The sequence below is a fragment of the Sturnira hondurensis genome, unplaced genomic scaffold (assembly GCF_014824575.4).
Source record: "Sturnira hondurensis isolate 20B ecotype Veracruz unplaced genomic scaffold, ASM1482457v3 Scaffold0013299, whole genome shotgun sequence".
NCBI lineage: Eukaryota > Metazoa > Chordata > Mammalia > Chiroptera > Phyllostomidae > Sturnira > Sturnira hondurensis.
The window spans coordinates 301,595-317,361 of record NW_028085930.1 but is presented as its reverse complement, the minus strand read 5'-3'; the positions used below and the strand labels follow the sequence as shown (position 1 = coordinate 317,361).

At 49.4% G+C, this 15,767-nt stretch overlaps 1 protein-coding gene across 1 annotated transcript in view; it reads left to right on the top strand.

The window, feature by feature from the left end:
* CLSTN2 (calsyntenin 2) overlaps positions 1-15,767 on the top strand; it is a 588,535-nt gene that overhangs the window by 556,216 nt on the left and 16,552 nt on the right. The window contains exons 10-11 of the mRNA XM_037061175.1: positions 7,465-7,631; positions 15,370-15,518. Coding sequence (XP_036917070.1) covers positions 7,465-7,631; positions 15,370-15,518 — 316 coding nt within the window. The remainder of the gene's footprint in view (positions 1-7,464; positions 7,632-15,369; positions 15,519-15,767) is intronic.

Here is a 15,767-nt window from a genome sequence, read left to right as displayed (position 1 = left end):
TCCCCTGCTCCAGGACCCAGAGAAGGTCAATAATTAGTGTTTGTTCAATTACACCCCATTTCCAAATGGTTTTGACAAAAGCGTATGGTTCATGGTCTGACACACAGGGATGACCAGCAGGGTTTCTCTTAGCATTGTCTGTAATTTTTTAAAATCAGGGAAAGATTTTTCTAGGCCCCAGAGTTAATTTGATATGAACATGTATTGGTTTAAAGACAGTACAGGTTAAATCAGCTTTAAAATTCAGTGATTCATGCCTGGAAACTCAGTATAACAGGGCTGTAATTCTAACTCTGTACCTTTTTCTGAAGATTGTATCAATTAGAAAATTTGACAAGGGTCTTAGAGAAAAAGCAGTGTCATTTTAGCTTTTCCAAAGGACACACCAGAGGGGGAGAAAAAAAGAGCCAGGAGCCACTGAACCGTGAGACGGAGGAGCTCACACAGTACGTCCTCTCTAGGGCCCCTCCCGGGCCCTGGCTACCACCTGAACTCGCTGCCACTTTTGAGTTCCTGCTCTGGGCTGACGTCTCAGCATCTTGTCTTTTAACAGCCCCTGTGGCGTGGGTATGCTTACAATTCCCATTTTGCTGATGAGAACACAAAGACTTAGAGAAGAGCCTTGGTAAGGGTCACATGGAACCTGGATTTGCGCCCAGGTCTGTGCCACCAGAGCCCCCACCCTTGATTATGCTGTCACACCACCTCTGCCTGTAGGGTCATATAAAGTCAGATGGTGCATCCCAGCCTTAAATAAGGGAGGCTGGAGGATTCCTTAATCTGGTCTCTAATCCTTTGCCCAAACTTTCTGGGGTGTTTTTCCCACAGATCCTGCAAAGACAACCTGAGGGCTAAAAGTAAGCGCAGGCCCATCAGTCCCCATGCTTTAGTGTGGGAAGGGAAGTTGTGTGTCAGAAGAGGAGAATCCCAGGCACTCACCGCTGCTGCAGTAGCTGCTCTGAGTCTTTGAAAACAGTGTCCTGTCTCTGCACTCCTCAGTCCTCCTTCTAGAAGATGAAGGGGAGAAACTGGGTGATACATGAGGGTCCTTCCAACTTCGTGAATTTAGGTCTCCAGAGAACTAACTTTTGAGGTCATCCAAAAGCTGTATGTTTTATGTACTTGGAACACGCTCTATAAATGTTTGTTGGAAAAGTGAGAGAGATGGATACACAAAACCTGAAGGGTCGGGAAAGCCTGCCGAGAACGTGTCACGGCAGCCATGGTGGCAGCTCACCGGTCTCCACAAGCCACCTGCAACCTGCAGCTGCCAGTTCCCAGGGTTTGGGGGGCAATATTAAAGCTGCAGCTCATGGGGGTCTATTACACACTTCACTTAGTCTTGCGTTCTGTGGATGTCTCTATCGCTGAAATGAGAAAATGAGAGAAAGCAAGATTTCAGATGGTCTTACATTTGCATTGCTCAACACTGATACCCAACCATCCATGAAATTGTGTTCACTGAGAGGCATCCCCCTCAACCAGCCATGCACAGGGCAGCTTTCTGGCTCGAGCAAGGGGGAACGTGGCCCCCAACCCTTCCTGTGTGTCTCTCCAACTAACTAGCTATGGGAATGGCAGCAGGACAGAAAAGACCAGCAGCAGCCCACACACGCTTTGCAAAGGGAGGAGACCCAGTACATTTGGACACATTGATCCTTTCCTCAGACTGAGAGGGGAATGGACATTACGGGTTCAAAAGCCCTTTTCAGAGTGGTGGGCATTCCCTCTCACTTGAGAGAAAGCTGAGGGGGAATTCATTTCCTGGGCAAACTCTGGCTCACAAGAACACCAGCTCTGTTGCATCACGTTTAGCAACTCCTACTATTTTTCAAGGCAACCATGTTTCCCAGCAAACTTGGCACAAGTCCTTGGGAATTGCTGCTGAACTCATTCAGTGTCCCCAGAGCCCACTGTAATTGGACATTCTGCCCCCGCAGAATGTGTGTCAGTCCCAGTCTGTCCCCATCCTTAAGAAGCAGCCCAATTATTACACTTCCAAGAAGGCTGCCAAGAAATCTCACTGTGTGGCGTGCAGATCAAAGGCTTGGGAGCAAGAAGGATCTGAGTTTGAATCTAGGCTTCACTAATTTCTGGCTGTGCAGTCTTGGGCAAGTAACCAGCTTAACAATAAATAGCCCACAACCTTCGGACCAACTTGGGCAAGTAACCTAACTTCGAAAACATCATCTATAAAAGGAGTCAAAAGTGTAGTAGGGAAGAATCTGGATTCGTAAAGAAAAGAAATTAGTTTTTCCACATCCATTTTAGGCTCATTTCCAGCCCTCATTCCATCCAAGTGAGGGAGACTTGACCTTGGCAAATTTGGAATTCTTTCATTCTCTTAGGGTGCCGGCTGATTTCAGGGGGATTGATATGGTGCTGGGGGCTGAGGGGGCCTCCAATCCATCTTTCTATGCAGCTATCCATTGATATGGTATTCACTCTGGGCATCAGTCACTAGAAGTCCTTCGAGACTGGCAGCTCCCTCAGAGTTCCCTGGCCTCATTTGGGGCCGTAAAAAGACTTCCACTGCTCCTCATGTTCTCTCTGTAAGACCATCTGTTCGTCTGTCCAGACCCCAGGCCACACTCCCTCCCAACACCACACACCCCTGCCACAGCTCAGCCAGGTGACAGGCTCGGGTGCCCTCATTCTGCATCTCAGCCGTCGGACCTCCCTTCACACCCCCCAGTCTGGGGAGTCGTTTCCTAGTCTGGGGAATCCGGAGTCTCTTCCTCTGTTTCTCCCCCGGTGTGGATCCGTTCCTAGATCTTCCCCACTTCCCAAGAGTTTAGGCTTCTGGGAATGAAACTGGGGAAGAGACTCAGCCTCAAGCCCAGTCTGCTCTTCCTGTCACAGCCCTCCCTGTGGCACTGAGCACAAGCCAGCAATGGGGGCAGGAGGGGAGAGATGAAAAGCAGAGAGGCTAAGGTCTTAAAAGTAATATCTTACTACTTAAATAAAATAGACACACCCAGTAGTATGGTGGTCACCCGAGGGAAGGTGGTGAGGGAAGTAGTAAAGGGTGAAGGGGGCCAGATACATGGTGATGGAAGGTGATTTGACTCTGGGTGGTGCGTGCACGATGCAATATACAGATCATGTGTCATCGTAATGTACACTCGAAACCTATATGACCCTATTAACTAGTATCACCTCAATAAATTTTTTAAAAAGAATGAAATAAAATAGCATATTAAAGAACTTGACATGTTTGAAGGACCTCATAAATGATGGCTATTATTATTTCCCCTGTGATCTTTTGGCCCATTATCCATATCATTGGTTCGAAAATGAATCATGCTCTGCCTTGGAACATCTGTCGTATTGGCAGTTTACTCTTTTCTATTTTTCCAGTTTGTATACTTTATTTTCCCAGCTACATGTAAGCTCCTGGAGAGCATGGTCCACATCCTATCATTAACTGAATCTAGCAGAAGGCAAGGCATTCAGCAAACACTTTAAAATGTGTGCCAATCTAGCCTCAGGAATCCAAAGTCATGCTCTCAAAGATTTAGCGGAGGTTTTTTTGTATTAGAAATCAGGTTATTTTTTTCTTAAAATAATTCATGAGCATGTTTATATCTAAATGCTAACAGAGGGCCCATGTGGTAGATGCAGACACTCTAGATAGTAAGAAGAAAGAGATTTTCAATGTATCCACAATACTTCAAAACCCACATCACTCCAACCCCTGAGTGCAAGTATATTTCAAATTTTATGCTGGTCTCCTATTGCAAAATGCTAATTGAATTGATTTCCTGGAGCTGCATCACTGATAAATAGGGTACATCACAGATCTGGGATTTTTTAGTCAAAAAATATTGAATGTGGATGCTTCGCTGAGAGAAAATAGTGTGTAGAAAAATGGCGGCATCCATAAGCATCGCAAAGTTTGGCCTTTAAGGATGGAGCTGCTGAGTGAGCAGCCGAGTGGAGCTGGAGGACATGGCAGAGTGGGCTCTCTCTGAGGCTCGCTGGCCTGGGCCGGCCAGGATCACCAGGATGCCCCAGCTGGTCCTCTGCATGGATAGATGTGCTCACGCAACAAGGCCCGCACTTCACCACTTCCTACTTTTGTGGCCCTAGGCGCCTTATACCTCCTCTCTCAGCCTGAATTTGTTCATCTCTAACTATAGAATAAGTACCCCCCACAAGAGTTTGATGATGGTTCAATAAAATAATGTATGTGAGGACTTCACATGGGGTAAGAAATGTAGTTTGTACCCAGTACATGATGGTTGGAAAGAAGACCACAGGATGCCCTGGAAAGTGGCAGTTCTACCTTTCATACCCAGACTCAGGCCTTCTTCCTGCAGGTCCACAGCAGTGTCGCTTTGCTAGGGCAAAAATATGCTAATGACTTTGAGGGCCTAGAGCAGGAGGCTCCACATTGGCTCCCCATGCCCTCCAGCCATGGCCATCTCAGGCCATCCCTCAAAGCCAGATCTGCTCATTGTTCTCTGTGGACTCCTATCATTTCCAAAGTGAGGTGTTTGGGGTGGAAAGTAACAATAGTGGGTCAAAATGGCTCAGACCATAAAGATGGATGCTGGGCTCCCCAGCGGAGGACGTTCCATGGCAGAGCAGTGGGGAGGCCCACTCAGGGCCCTGCTGAGCCTGCTCTGCCTCTCCCGGCTCTGCCCTTCGCCGTGCATCGCCTTGGTTGTCCCTGGCCTGCTTGCAAGGCGGCTGCAGCAGCTCTCGGCCTTCCAGGGTGGAGAGAGCAAAAGTAGGTGCTGCAAACCTTCTGGAAAGAAAATGGAAGCTCTTTTCCCAGAAGCAGCCAGTCAGTTTCTCCTCCCATCTCACTGGCCTAAATTTGGCGTCATGATTATTCCTGAATCAACAGCCATGGCTTATCGGATGCCAGGTGCTGACTGGCTTCACCTTGGTGCTGGGTCCCAGGTGCTTACCTGATTCAGTCCCTGAGCAATGGAGACAGGAAAACCTGATTAGCTTTGACTAAACAGAATCCACCCTCCGACCTCAGGGCTGCCCTTGCAAGAGGGCAAGAGTGAGACGGATGTCAGAGAGACAACACAATGCCCACCACTTTGCTGGTATTTAAACGCAACTCTGCAAACAGTGGTGAAATGTCTGCTGTGTGCCAGACAGAGTGCGAGATGCCAGGGCAACACAGGGGCCCGTGTGGCTGAGAGGAATAAATGAACCACTTATGCAAAGTGCCTGTTGTGCCCCTCAGCCCTTAATACCTGTTCAGTGTTGTCTTCATTAAAATGCATGATGCATGAGTGCCCCCTGCCATTTAAGAGACAGACTTAAATAAATCCCAGCAGTGTGCAAAGACTGGTGAGAGGAATCCTGAGAGTGGCAGGAAGGAAAGACGTCACGTGGGGTGTTTGTAGAAGGCCCAACCTCAAGGAGCCTATAGCCCAGTGATTCTTAACCATGACTTCACGTCTGACTCACCTGAGGAGCTTTTAAAACCCTACACTAATTGGTCTCCACCTCTGGGGGAGGGACTCCGCACCAGGATCTGTCTTTCTAAAGGTCCCCAGGTCACTAAAATATGTAGTCAAGGTTGAGAACCACCTGTATAAGTGAGTGAAGGCACAAAACATATGTAAACCAGGAACTAAGAATGCTGGGTTGTGAGGAGTCCATGAAAATGAACTGTCAATGTCCTTAGGCTCAGCGGGCTGAGGGGAAGGGGAGGGCACAGTGGGCAGGGAGCAGAGGGCAGGGGGAGGGCACAGTGGGCAGGGAGCAGAGGGCAGGGGGAGGCACAGTGGGCAGGGAGCAGAGGGCAGGGGGAGGCACAGTGGGCAGGGACTCATGAAAGGTTTCTGTGAGCAGCAGGGGATAGAGGATGTGAAGTGCCTTAAAGAACCAGTGGATTTGCCTAATGTGAGCGGTTTGGAGGTGGTATCCCAATGTGAGGAGGAATGAGTGTGAACGAAGGTCTGTGTGCACACATAGAGGGTGTATCAATTCAGACCCAATCAGGAGAGAGAAACCACACAGTAATTTGCACAGGAAAATAGAAAGACTAATTAACTGTAACACAGGGTTGGAATAATGAAGGATTGGCTACTAAGAAGTAAAAAGAACTCAAGAATGCAGGTACCAGGAGCACCCACTCCTGGAGGGCTGAGATAGGGTGCCCTAGGGAGATCCCTTTGCTTCCTCCCCCCAGAGCTGGGGTCCAGACTGTGCCAGCAAGGCACGGCTCACTGAAGGGCAGTGAAGTCGCTGTGGTGTCATTGGGACAGAACTTTTCGGAGCTATGTCCCCTGTGGCTTCAGGAAAGTCCTGCACAGGGAGGTGCCTCACTGGAGCGCACTGCGCTGGGGGAAGGTGGGGCCCTGCACTGCGGCACTGCAGGAGCCAGGCACGAGGGGCCCTGGGGAAGCCGCGGGCCCTGCTGAGTGCCCACAGGAGGACCAGGAGGTAAAACCCGTAAGTGTCCCCTCCAAGCAAGCAGGAGCTTAGATGCTTATAAAACCTTCTCAAGGAATAGCAAAGCCGAAAGTTTGACACCAGTGTATCTCTCCTATATGTCTGCTTCTTCTCTGAACAAATGGAAGTGAAACACCAAGGCTAAGCATGTTGGTGTAGGCCGCCCACGCATGGAAGGGATCTGAGCTCAGAGAAGTCAGTGGGGAAGCCCTCACAGTGGAGGTGGAGATTCAAGTGGACCTTAGGGAGGCCCGATTTCAAAAACCACAGACAAAATGCCAGGAGGTAACTTCCAGGCTGGTTCTGCAACACAAGCCCCTCTGGACAACGTCACATGCTGAAGACTGGACCCTGGCTCAGACCAAGCTCCTCGCAGTCAGCAGAGCGCAGTGGAAAGCAGGAGCAGAAAGTCAGAGGTGGGGCAGAATCAAGGAAGTCCCTAGCGGCCAGAGAACCTGAAGTTGAACTGATGCGAAATCAACTCATTTCAGGAGAGCCAGCACCTATGCTTGTGGGGTTTCTGGGATTCTTCAAGTGCCTGCCAACCTCTCAGCAGAACACAGGGGAGCAAAAGCCAGCTTTGGAGTCAGACAGGCCAGGACAAGAGCAGCATTTAGCGGACATTCCTGGGCCAAGTCCCTCCACCTTTCTGAGTCTCAGGATTCTTCAGGTGTCAGTTGGAGACAATGATTTGCCTTCGCAGGCTTACAGGTGAAGTCTCTAGCACACAGCCTGGCACACAGCAGGCTTTTAATCAGTAGTAGCTTCCTTCCCCCTCTATCTTCACTCTGTAAGGCTTTCCTGTCTTCTAAAAATAGTTTGTGTCCCTGAAAGTAACTATTTTAAAACTCAGAAATGCCAGAATTCCTCAATCAGGTACAGCTGAGAGTGCCTAGGTACTGGTGGCAAATGACATCCTCTTGTTGAGAATCTGGCCACAGTCACTGTGTCCTTCATTCCATAGCCAAATGGCGCCTCAAAGTGGTGTTTTATACCCCAGCTCCACAGGGCGAATAACTGTGCTTCTCTGTCTTACAGGCGGAGAAGTCACCAAACCGCGGTTTGCCCAGTTCTTCCACGGCAGCCTGGCCAGTCTCACCATCCGCCCTGGAAAGATGGAGAGTCAGAAGGTGATTTCCTGCCTGCAGGCCTGCAAGGAGGGGCTGGATATTAATTCCCTGGAAAGCCTGGGCCAAGGAATAAAGGTAAGGAAGGAGCCAGCATCGCCCCCATAAGGCTTACGAGAAGGTGGCTGCCCAGGGCCAGTGCACACGGGGGGAGGGAGAACAGAGATGGCGTCGGCCCAGGCGCAGCCACGGCAGGGAGTTTAGTGACTGGGACTCCACGAGGGACTCCTGCTGCCGTGCCCTGAAATTCCAAAACGAAGCCCTTGTGGGTGAACAACCAGTTCACTACCCAAAAGCAGGTGCATCTTCAGTGTCTCCCCGGAGGGAGTTGTTATATTTCTCTTGTTCGTTGGTTGATTGGTTGCTTTGTTGTTTATTTCCCTAAAGGAACTGAAGCAGCATGCAAGGCTATACTCAAAGCTGTCTTTTAAAACAAAAACTTTGGACTGTGTAAGATCCAAATTAGAAAGGAGGCCCAGTCCCGGTGGGGTGGAATTAGGAAGCAGATGTGGAGGTCGCTGGGCCTCTCAATGTTCAGCTGAGACACAGACTGAGCCCCAGCGCCTCTGGCCTGCAAAGGGGATGCAAACAGATTCACGGCTTTCATCATTCATGCAAAAGAAATATATTCGAATAACCCAAGAGAAGCAAAATGGCATTCTGGGAAAAGCTCCTCATGAAGGGAGGGGAGGGTATGGCCAACCATGCCTCAGCAAGCCCCTACCTGACAGGAAAGGATGGTTCTGGCCCCAGCTGGGTCTCAGGAACACCTGCCAGCCTGAAGCCTCTGGGGCTCTGAGCAAAGAGCAGGAGAAACATCATGGTAGCCCTCACTCAATCATAAAGGACCCCATCAGAGCAGACAGTCCTCCAGCCTCCTCTCTGGAAGGCAGGTGGCCCTCCTCCTAGGGGCATAGGACAGCCCCCTGAGGCCCCAGTAGCTGTGAAGTTTCCCGTCTTAGTCAGTGCCGGAGGAGGGTATGACCAGAGCAGAGGTTTCTGGGCCCACCTCCCATCCCCACCCAGTGCTGCCTGTGGAGCCCCGCCCTGCCCTTCCTGCCCTGGGCCTGCTTCTGTGGACAGGGAGGCACTGGCCAGCACAGAGCCTTCTGACTGAAGCCGCAGGTGGGGCCTGTGCAGCTGTGATGTGTGGTAGACTGGAGGGGCTGGTCATCTGAGCACATCGAGCTTCTAAGTCACGGTTGAGTCAGCAAACATTCTTTGGACACCCGTGTATTCAGTGCTCATCTGGGTAGAGGGACAGAAAAATGAACGTCCCAAGCTTCTTGTCTTCAGGGAACCCAATCCTACTTCAGAGCTCCAGAACCTGGGGGGGACAGCAGTTAGGGAAGGCTCCTTGGAGGAGGCAAAGTCTGAGCAGAATATTTCAGGTGGATAGGAACCAACCAGGAAAAATGCAGGAGCAGAGTGAGAGGGCAGAGCCAGGAGCCCGAGCAATGGCAGAGGGCTGAGGAACCCTGCAGTGCACGCTGGAGCTCCAGGCCAGTGGCACAAGTGCCCACATTGCAGGGCTGCAGGTAGAAAGTGACCAGAGTGGTAGGCAGAGGCCACATCATGGGGCCTCGTTAACTGTGTTTAGGTGTTTCCCTTTTCTTTTTTTTCTGTCGGCACCAGGCAGCGATGAATTACTCCAGCAAGGAAGCATGATTGGGGCAGGTGTGGGGCTCAGGATGCTGGCCCTGGAGACTTGGTTTGAGGGGCACAATGGTAGACACAGATGGGGTAAAGCAAGAATGGCGTTCCAGAACACATTGTTTAACAGGCTTTACGCACACACACACACACACACACACACACACACACACTTCAATAGCTCATCACCCGGCGTTGAAGGAAACTCACAAGACTGCCTCCTAGTGGAACAGCTGCCTATTTGATAGCAGCTGGTCCAGGCAAGCCCTCCATGGCACACTTCACGCAGGCATCCCCCATGCAGAGTGGGGCTTGGATCCTGACCCACTGGGTGTGTTGTCTCCTTAGTGTTTTGTGAAGCCCTCGATGCAGGAATCCATCCTCCAGCCCTCCCTCCCCTCTCTGCCTGATTCTGGATTTGCTCCCCACCCCACCGCTGAGTGGGTCTCCTCTACTCCAGATCATCCCCTGGGGGCGCAGTTTCTGGATTCCAAGCACTGCACAACAAATGAACCAAAGATGCTGAACTTAAAAGCCACACATCCTAGACTTATAAATGGAGAACCATCGCAGGTCTACATAGCAGCCGTAGCCTAGGAACGGAGTTGGTGCTGGCCGGAGTGGTACAAAAAGTGGTAGGGATGGGGGAGGCCCACCTGCCGTTCGGGGACCTGATACAACCAATCAGTGCAGAGGATCCTTTCACGTCCTCAGGGTGTGGGCAATGGGGACTGGAGCACTGTGTGAGAGGCTAGTGATGAGACGCAATTCACAGTGCACCCCCCGGGGCTATTTTAGGTTGATTATCCCTGTTCCTCACAACAAATTAAATAGTATGACCCCATTTCAGAAATCAGGAGGTTGGGGCTCAGGAACTGTTGTCCAAACTTGGATTAGAAGACATTCTTAAAATTGTTATAACTTCATACCTGCCCTCCCTCCATTTACCCCTCATTGTGTTTCTGAAGAGTGACTATTACTCTCCCTACCAGTTCCTGGTCCCTTCCGTGCTCACTGGCTATTTCACAGAAGTGAGGTTTCCCAGCAATTGAGGAAACTTTCTGTCTGCTCACAGGGCCCAGCTCCTTTCCTCTTGTTTACTTGTTTTCCTCTGGATCATGCCTATTTATGAACATCTCTCCAGCATGTCTGGCATCATTAAGTGGTAGGGGTGGTGGCTATCTTGTATAGACACAAGACACCGTGGAACAGCCACAGTGCTGAGGGAACCATGTTCTGAACCCAGCAGCGTGATCCCTGCCAGGGTGTCAGCGGCACAGTGTGGAAGAGCAAGAAAGTACAGGGACTTTGGAACAAGACAGTCCTCGGTTCATATCACAGTGCAGATATTCACTAGCTGGGTGGCCTTAGGCAAGGCACTTCTGTCCTTTAAACCATAATTCCCTCATGTAAAAATGGACTTAACATTATTTTGCAGTGATGTTGTGAGAATTGAATTCTAGGTATATCTGTCTACATACTATATCTATATATACTCTCTCTGTACCTGTGTATACAATATATAACATGTCTAGATATTAGACATAGCAAAGCTGTACATATAGATGAGAACAGACATAGATACAGATACAGATACCCCCTAGCACACCTACTAAGTAGGCTCTCAAAAACGTCACTTTTTTCTGCAGCTGGGCTGGCTTTGCACTTGGTGTCACCACTGGCCCAGCTCCTTTTGAAAAGTAAGCGTGGGTGACAGTTGTCGCAGAGGAGCCTCCAGCCTGGAGAACCTTCTGGCCCAGCCCAGAGAAGCTGGCGGGTGTCTGAGGAAATGGCTACGTGGCTGGTGGCCACTCTGCAGAGGCCCCCTGTCTAGCAGCTTCTTGGCTTAAAGAAAGGAATTGCCCCTGCTACAGCACAGCTCCCCGGGGCACAGAAAATGCTGTCATGTCACCCTTTGCTGGGTCCCCAGGAAGCCATCTCCTGCCCCTGAGGTAGTGCCACTATCACTCTGTGTCCCACACAACCAGAGGCCAACCCTCAGTCATGCCACAGAGCTGTGCACACTGCAGTTTAAAGACACAACAAAAGCAAAAAGAGAGGCTTTATTGATCGCAAGAACTATGTTGAGGGCTAGGCCCCGTGCCAGTCCTTCCCTGTGGGACGCTCGGCCAACCAGACTGGGGATTAACCAGAGATCCAGTGCATTCCTAACGCGTGCTCGCCCGAGCTGGGTGCAGCGGGACCATGCCTTCTGCCGATTGCCACCTGTTACTGCCAACCCGTTATCCTGGGAGAACTGCTTTGTTTTACTCTTTAGCCCTGATGTGACCCTCAAAGGCTGGCCTCCTCTGCAGGGGTCATCACCTTGTCCTGGGCTTGTCATGTGAGGGACCTCGTGCTAATGCTGAGAAGTCAGTAGACCCTATGTTCAAGGTGCTCACAGTCTGCTGGGGGCAGCAGACAGACAGACAACAACATTAGCACGAAACTCTACTACAGAAGGGATGGTGATGGGGCAGAAAAAGTTGTGGGGACATAAGTGGTGTTTTCAGATGGGTGACCATGAATCTGCTCAAGTCTGAATCTAGCGGTCTGTGAACACCAGAACTATGGGCTAGTAGGTTTGCAGTTGTGAGTACATAAGACAGAGTTTCCTCTTGTATTGTTATCTATTCCTTGTGTGATTTTCCTTGTGAACAACTATAAACCTACTGTTGCCCCATCCTGCGCTCATCAGTGCATGGCAGCTAGTGAGTCAGCCAGGGCAAGAGAGACGCCGGCCAGAGGCCGACCGTGTGCCCAGGTACCTGCATGCAGCACAGGGAGTGGCACCTGTGGGCTCAGAGACGCTGCGCAGGGTTTCAGGACAGGAGGGAAGTGGATGGTGGGGAAGGATGGGCCATGAAAGCAGGGGATCCAGCACAGCAGAGGCTCGGTGCAGAAGTATGATAAAAACTGCCGTAAATTGACACTTCGTACGTGTTCTCTCATTTAAGCCCCAGACAGGTGGCTATTAACGTCCTCATTATTATAAATGAGGAAATAAAGTCCGGAAAGGAGAAGCACAGTATATTACCCAAAGTTGTACTCTGTAGTTTGTTCCAGACCTGGGAGATGGCTGTCCATGTGGCCCACCATCTTTCAGAGGTGCCACAAAGCCTCAGAGAAGTGGGAACCATGCCTGGGAAGAGCTGAAGCCCTCCCATGGGCTAAGCAATTGCAGTTGCAAATGACTCCAAAATCTCTGTGGCTTAATGCTTAAAAGTTGATTTTTCTCTCACACTAAGCTGGGGAGGTGGAGAGGTGGAGTGGGGTTTCTGCCTAGAACATGGTAGGCCACCAGAGCAGAAAAAGAAAACAGGCTGGAGCATCTTGCAGGCAGGGCATCTTCATCCTAGAGCTCCCACGTCACTTCCTCTCACATCTCAGTGGCCAGATGCAGTCACGTGGCCCTGCCAGCGATAGCGCGGCTGCTGAGGAGTGAGTGGGCACGATGCTCTGGAAGGAAAGGAGAACAGGGTTTGATGAGCACTGACAGTGACTCCCGCAGAGGCTTGACTGAAAAGACAAGTCACTGCAAAAAAAAATAATAAAAGTGTCCTGTGGGAGAGAAACAAGAGATGATACTAAGTAAAATGAAGGCTGGGGTACCATTCACTTATTCATCTAACGGGGGCTTACGAAGCACTAGCGCTAGGTTCTGGGATGCAGGGAGAAGGGTCAGAGTGGTCCTGTCCTCACTGTGGTCACTGTGCTGTAATCATTATACTTGCACTGCATTAGCTCTATAGGAGGCTGCTGGGGACCTAAAGGAGGGAAGGGGAGGAAGCCTCAAGGAGGAGGGAACAATTGAACACATGATGGAGGAGCTGAAGAAGACAGAGGCTAAGCTCTCAGAGGGCTAGGGACCACAGTGCGAGGGACTTACAGGGGTCAGTCACCAGGGTGTTTATGAGGGATCCCCCTCCTGTTAGGGTCCAGGCACAGAACAAGGAATTCTTAGAAATATGTAAGCCACATCAGAGGAAAGCTCAAATGGATAGATTTTTTCCTTAAACCCATGAAAACATATTCAGTCTCCTCATGGCAGGAGAAATGCAAGTTGAAACTATACTAAGATGGTATATATCACCTATTAAAATCTGACAGCATTCTCTGTTGTTGAGGTTTTGAGAAAAGAGACATTCTCGTATGCTGGGAGAGGGAGTATATATTGATACAATCTGTAGCAATGGGGGATTTGGCAACATTTGTCAAAATTTTAAATGCATACACTCTTTGATCTAGCAATTTCACTTGTGGGGAATAACTACAGGTATATTTACACACTTACAAAATGTTATGTGTACAAGACTATCCGTTGTGGTATTACTAGAAAAAGATTGGAAAAACCCAAATGTTCGTATTAGGAGACTGGTTAAAATTAGTTTATTTATAATACTATCTACAGCAGTACAAAAGAATAAGGAAAGTTTGTATGTACTGATACAGAGAGAGCCCCAAGGTATGAACTAAGTAAGAAAAAAGCAAAGATATAATATACTATCTATAGTATGTAAAAAAGTTACCTTTAGTGTAAGAAAGGAGAATAATGGGAATCTGCATTCGTCAACTACATATTTATAAGAATGCTTAAGTATAACTGTCAGGATAGGTGAGGTTTTGCTACAGTAACAAGTGACTTACAATTCTCAGAGGCTTATGTAGCAGCTGTTGTTTTTGTTGTTCCCCATGCTTGCCCCCTGTCAATAGGCTGCAGCTCTGATTCATAGCCCCCTCACTGCGAGACCCAGGCTGCAGGACCAGACCCCTGAGGGGATTTTGTAGGTTTCATGGCAGAGGGGAAGCGACACAGCAAACTGTGAACTGGCTGTCAGATCCTCCCCGCTGGTGTTAACCAAACAATACTCTGCCCACATTTTGTTGCCAAGCAAGTTCACTCACCACTACTGAGTGAAAAGGGGCCAAAGGTACACCCAGTAGGGAAGGGTACCATAGGTCACATGTTTAAGCCTGTTGACAGTAGGACAGGCGTGTAAACATAATCCTCTCATCAGGAAGGGAAGCAACTAATTATGAACAATAATGCAGTTTGTCGCTAAGAAATTAGTTTAACAGTGATTACCTAAATGATAGGATTGGAGAAGGTGGGTGGATAGGAGATAGGAATAAGATGTACGTATTCATTTAGCACATATGTACATTTGAACCATGTGGATATTATCTACTCTAAAATAATGGTTGCCAAGTAGGTATATAAAAACATATTCATGTTTCTCTTTCCTGTCACATGAACATTGAATACATAATCCAAATCCACAGATATGCTCCTGATATCTTATTAATATCAGGTCCTAATAATTCTTGCTCAGAAGTATGTCAAGATCATTAACTCAGACCAGCACAAAAGCTGTTCTCCATGTTCCATTCAGAAAAGAATGACTGGCAGGGGGGAATGTGGGGAAGCAGAGGTCTGTATCTAGTTGATCTAGTCTGAGAACCTGCATGACCCGGTGAGGGACACCCGAGCCCCTGGGCCTTCACCAAGCGTGGGTTAGCAGGGACTCTGCGTGGAATGAATCCTACCTAAGCCTAAAGCAACTGGCCAGCGTGCAAACATCAAGTCAGTAGAACTCCTAGGAAACCAGAGTTTAGCACCAAGCAGCAACACCAAGAATCAGATCTAAGAGGGAAGGAAAGCTATTAAGTAAACAACTATGAGTTTTAAGATCAGAAGCTATGATGATGGGTCATGGGTTGGGAAGTGAAGTACAGGGTGAATTGAGGAGCAGTTCAAGGCCAAAGACAGGACCAGCAAAAGGAGGCAAAATCTCAGGTTTCTACATTCGTGGCTGAGGGATAGACAATTCGTTGCCTGGAAGTTTCTGCCCAGGACCCCGCAGTAGCACAGACCGTGGGCTGCTGCGGGGGACTAAGCCACTGTGACTGAGATTTCAGAATCCCATCCTGTGGGCGTTTACAATCCCTGGGGACCTTAGAGGACAGGGTCCCAAGCCGACCAAGGGTGAGCAGGAATTGCTTGAGGGTTAAAGCCGTCCTCTGTGCACACAGCCGCTGCACTGGCAGATGCTGTGGGGTTGCTTGTGCTGCCCTTCGTGGCCCTTTCATGGCGATGGAGGGTCTCCCTGGGACTCGGTACTCTGTTGGTCATTCTCTCCTGTGGTACCCTGCTGTTTTTCAGTACCACTTCAACCCCTCGCAGTCCATCCTGGTGATGGAAGGTGATGACATCGGGAACATCAACCGCGCCCTGCAGAAGGTCTCCTACATCAACTCCAGGCAGTTCCCGACCGCGGGTGTGCGGCACCTCAAGGTCTCTTCGAAAGTCCAGTGAGTGGACGCCTGTCACCAGGGCCAGGCCGAGGCAGTGGGAACAGTCCTCTTGCAAAACAGGGGTCACCTCTCTTCAGCTGTTCCCAGCATCTCTGCTATCCCCATGAGGATGCCCCAGTTATTCTTTGGTTTTCTGCCTAAAGAAAATATCCTATTGTTTTGCCAACTCAAATCCAGCTTTCTTGTTTTCTTCTGCATCTGATTTAATGCCTAGAAGGCACTGTTTTCTGTAAATTCTCTGAGAGC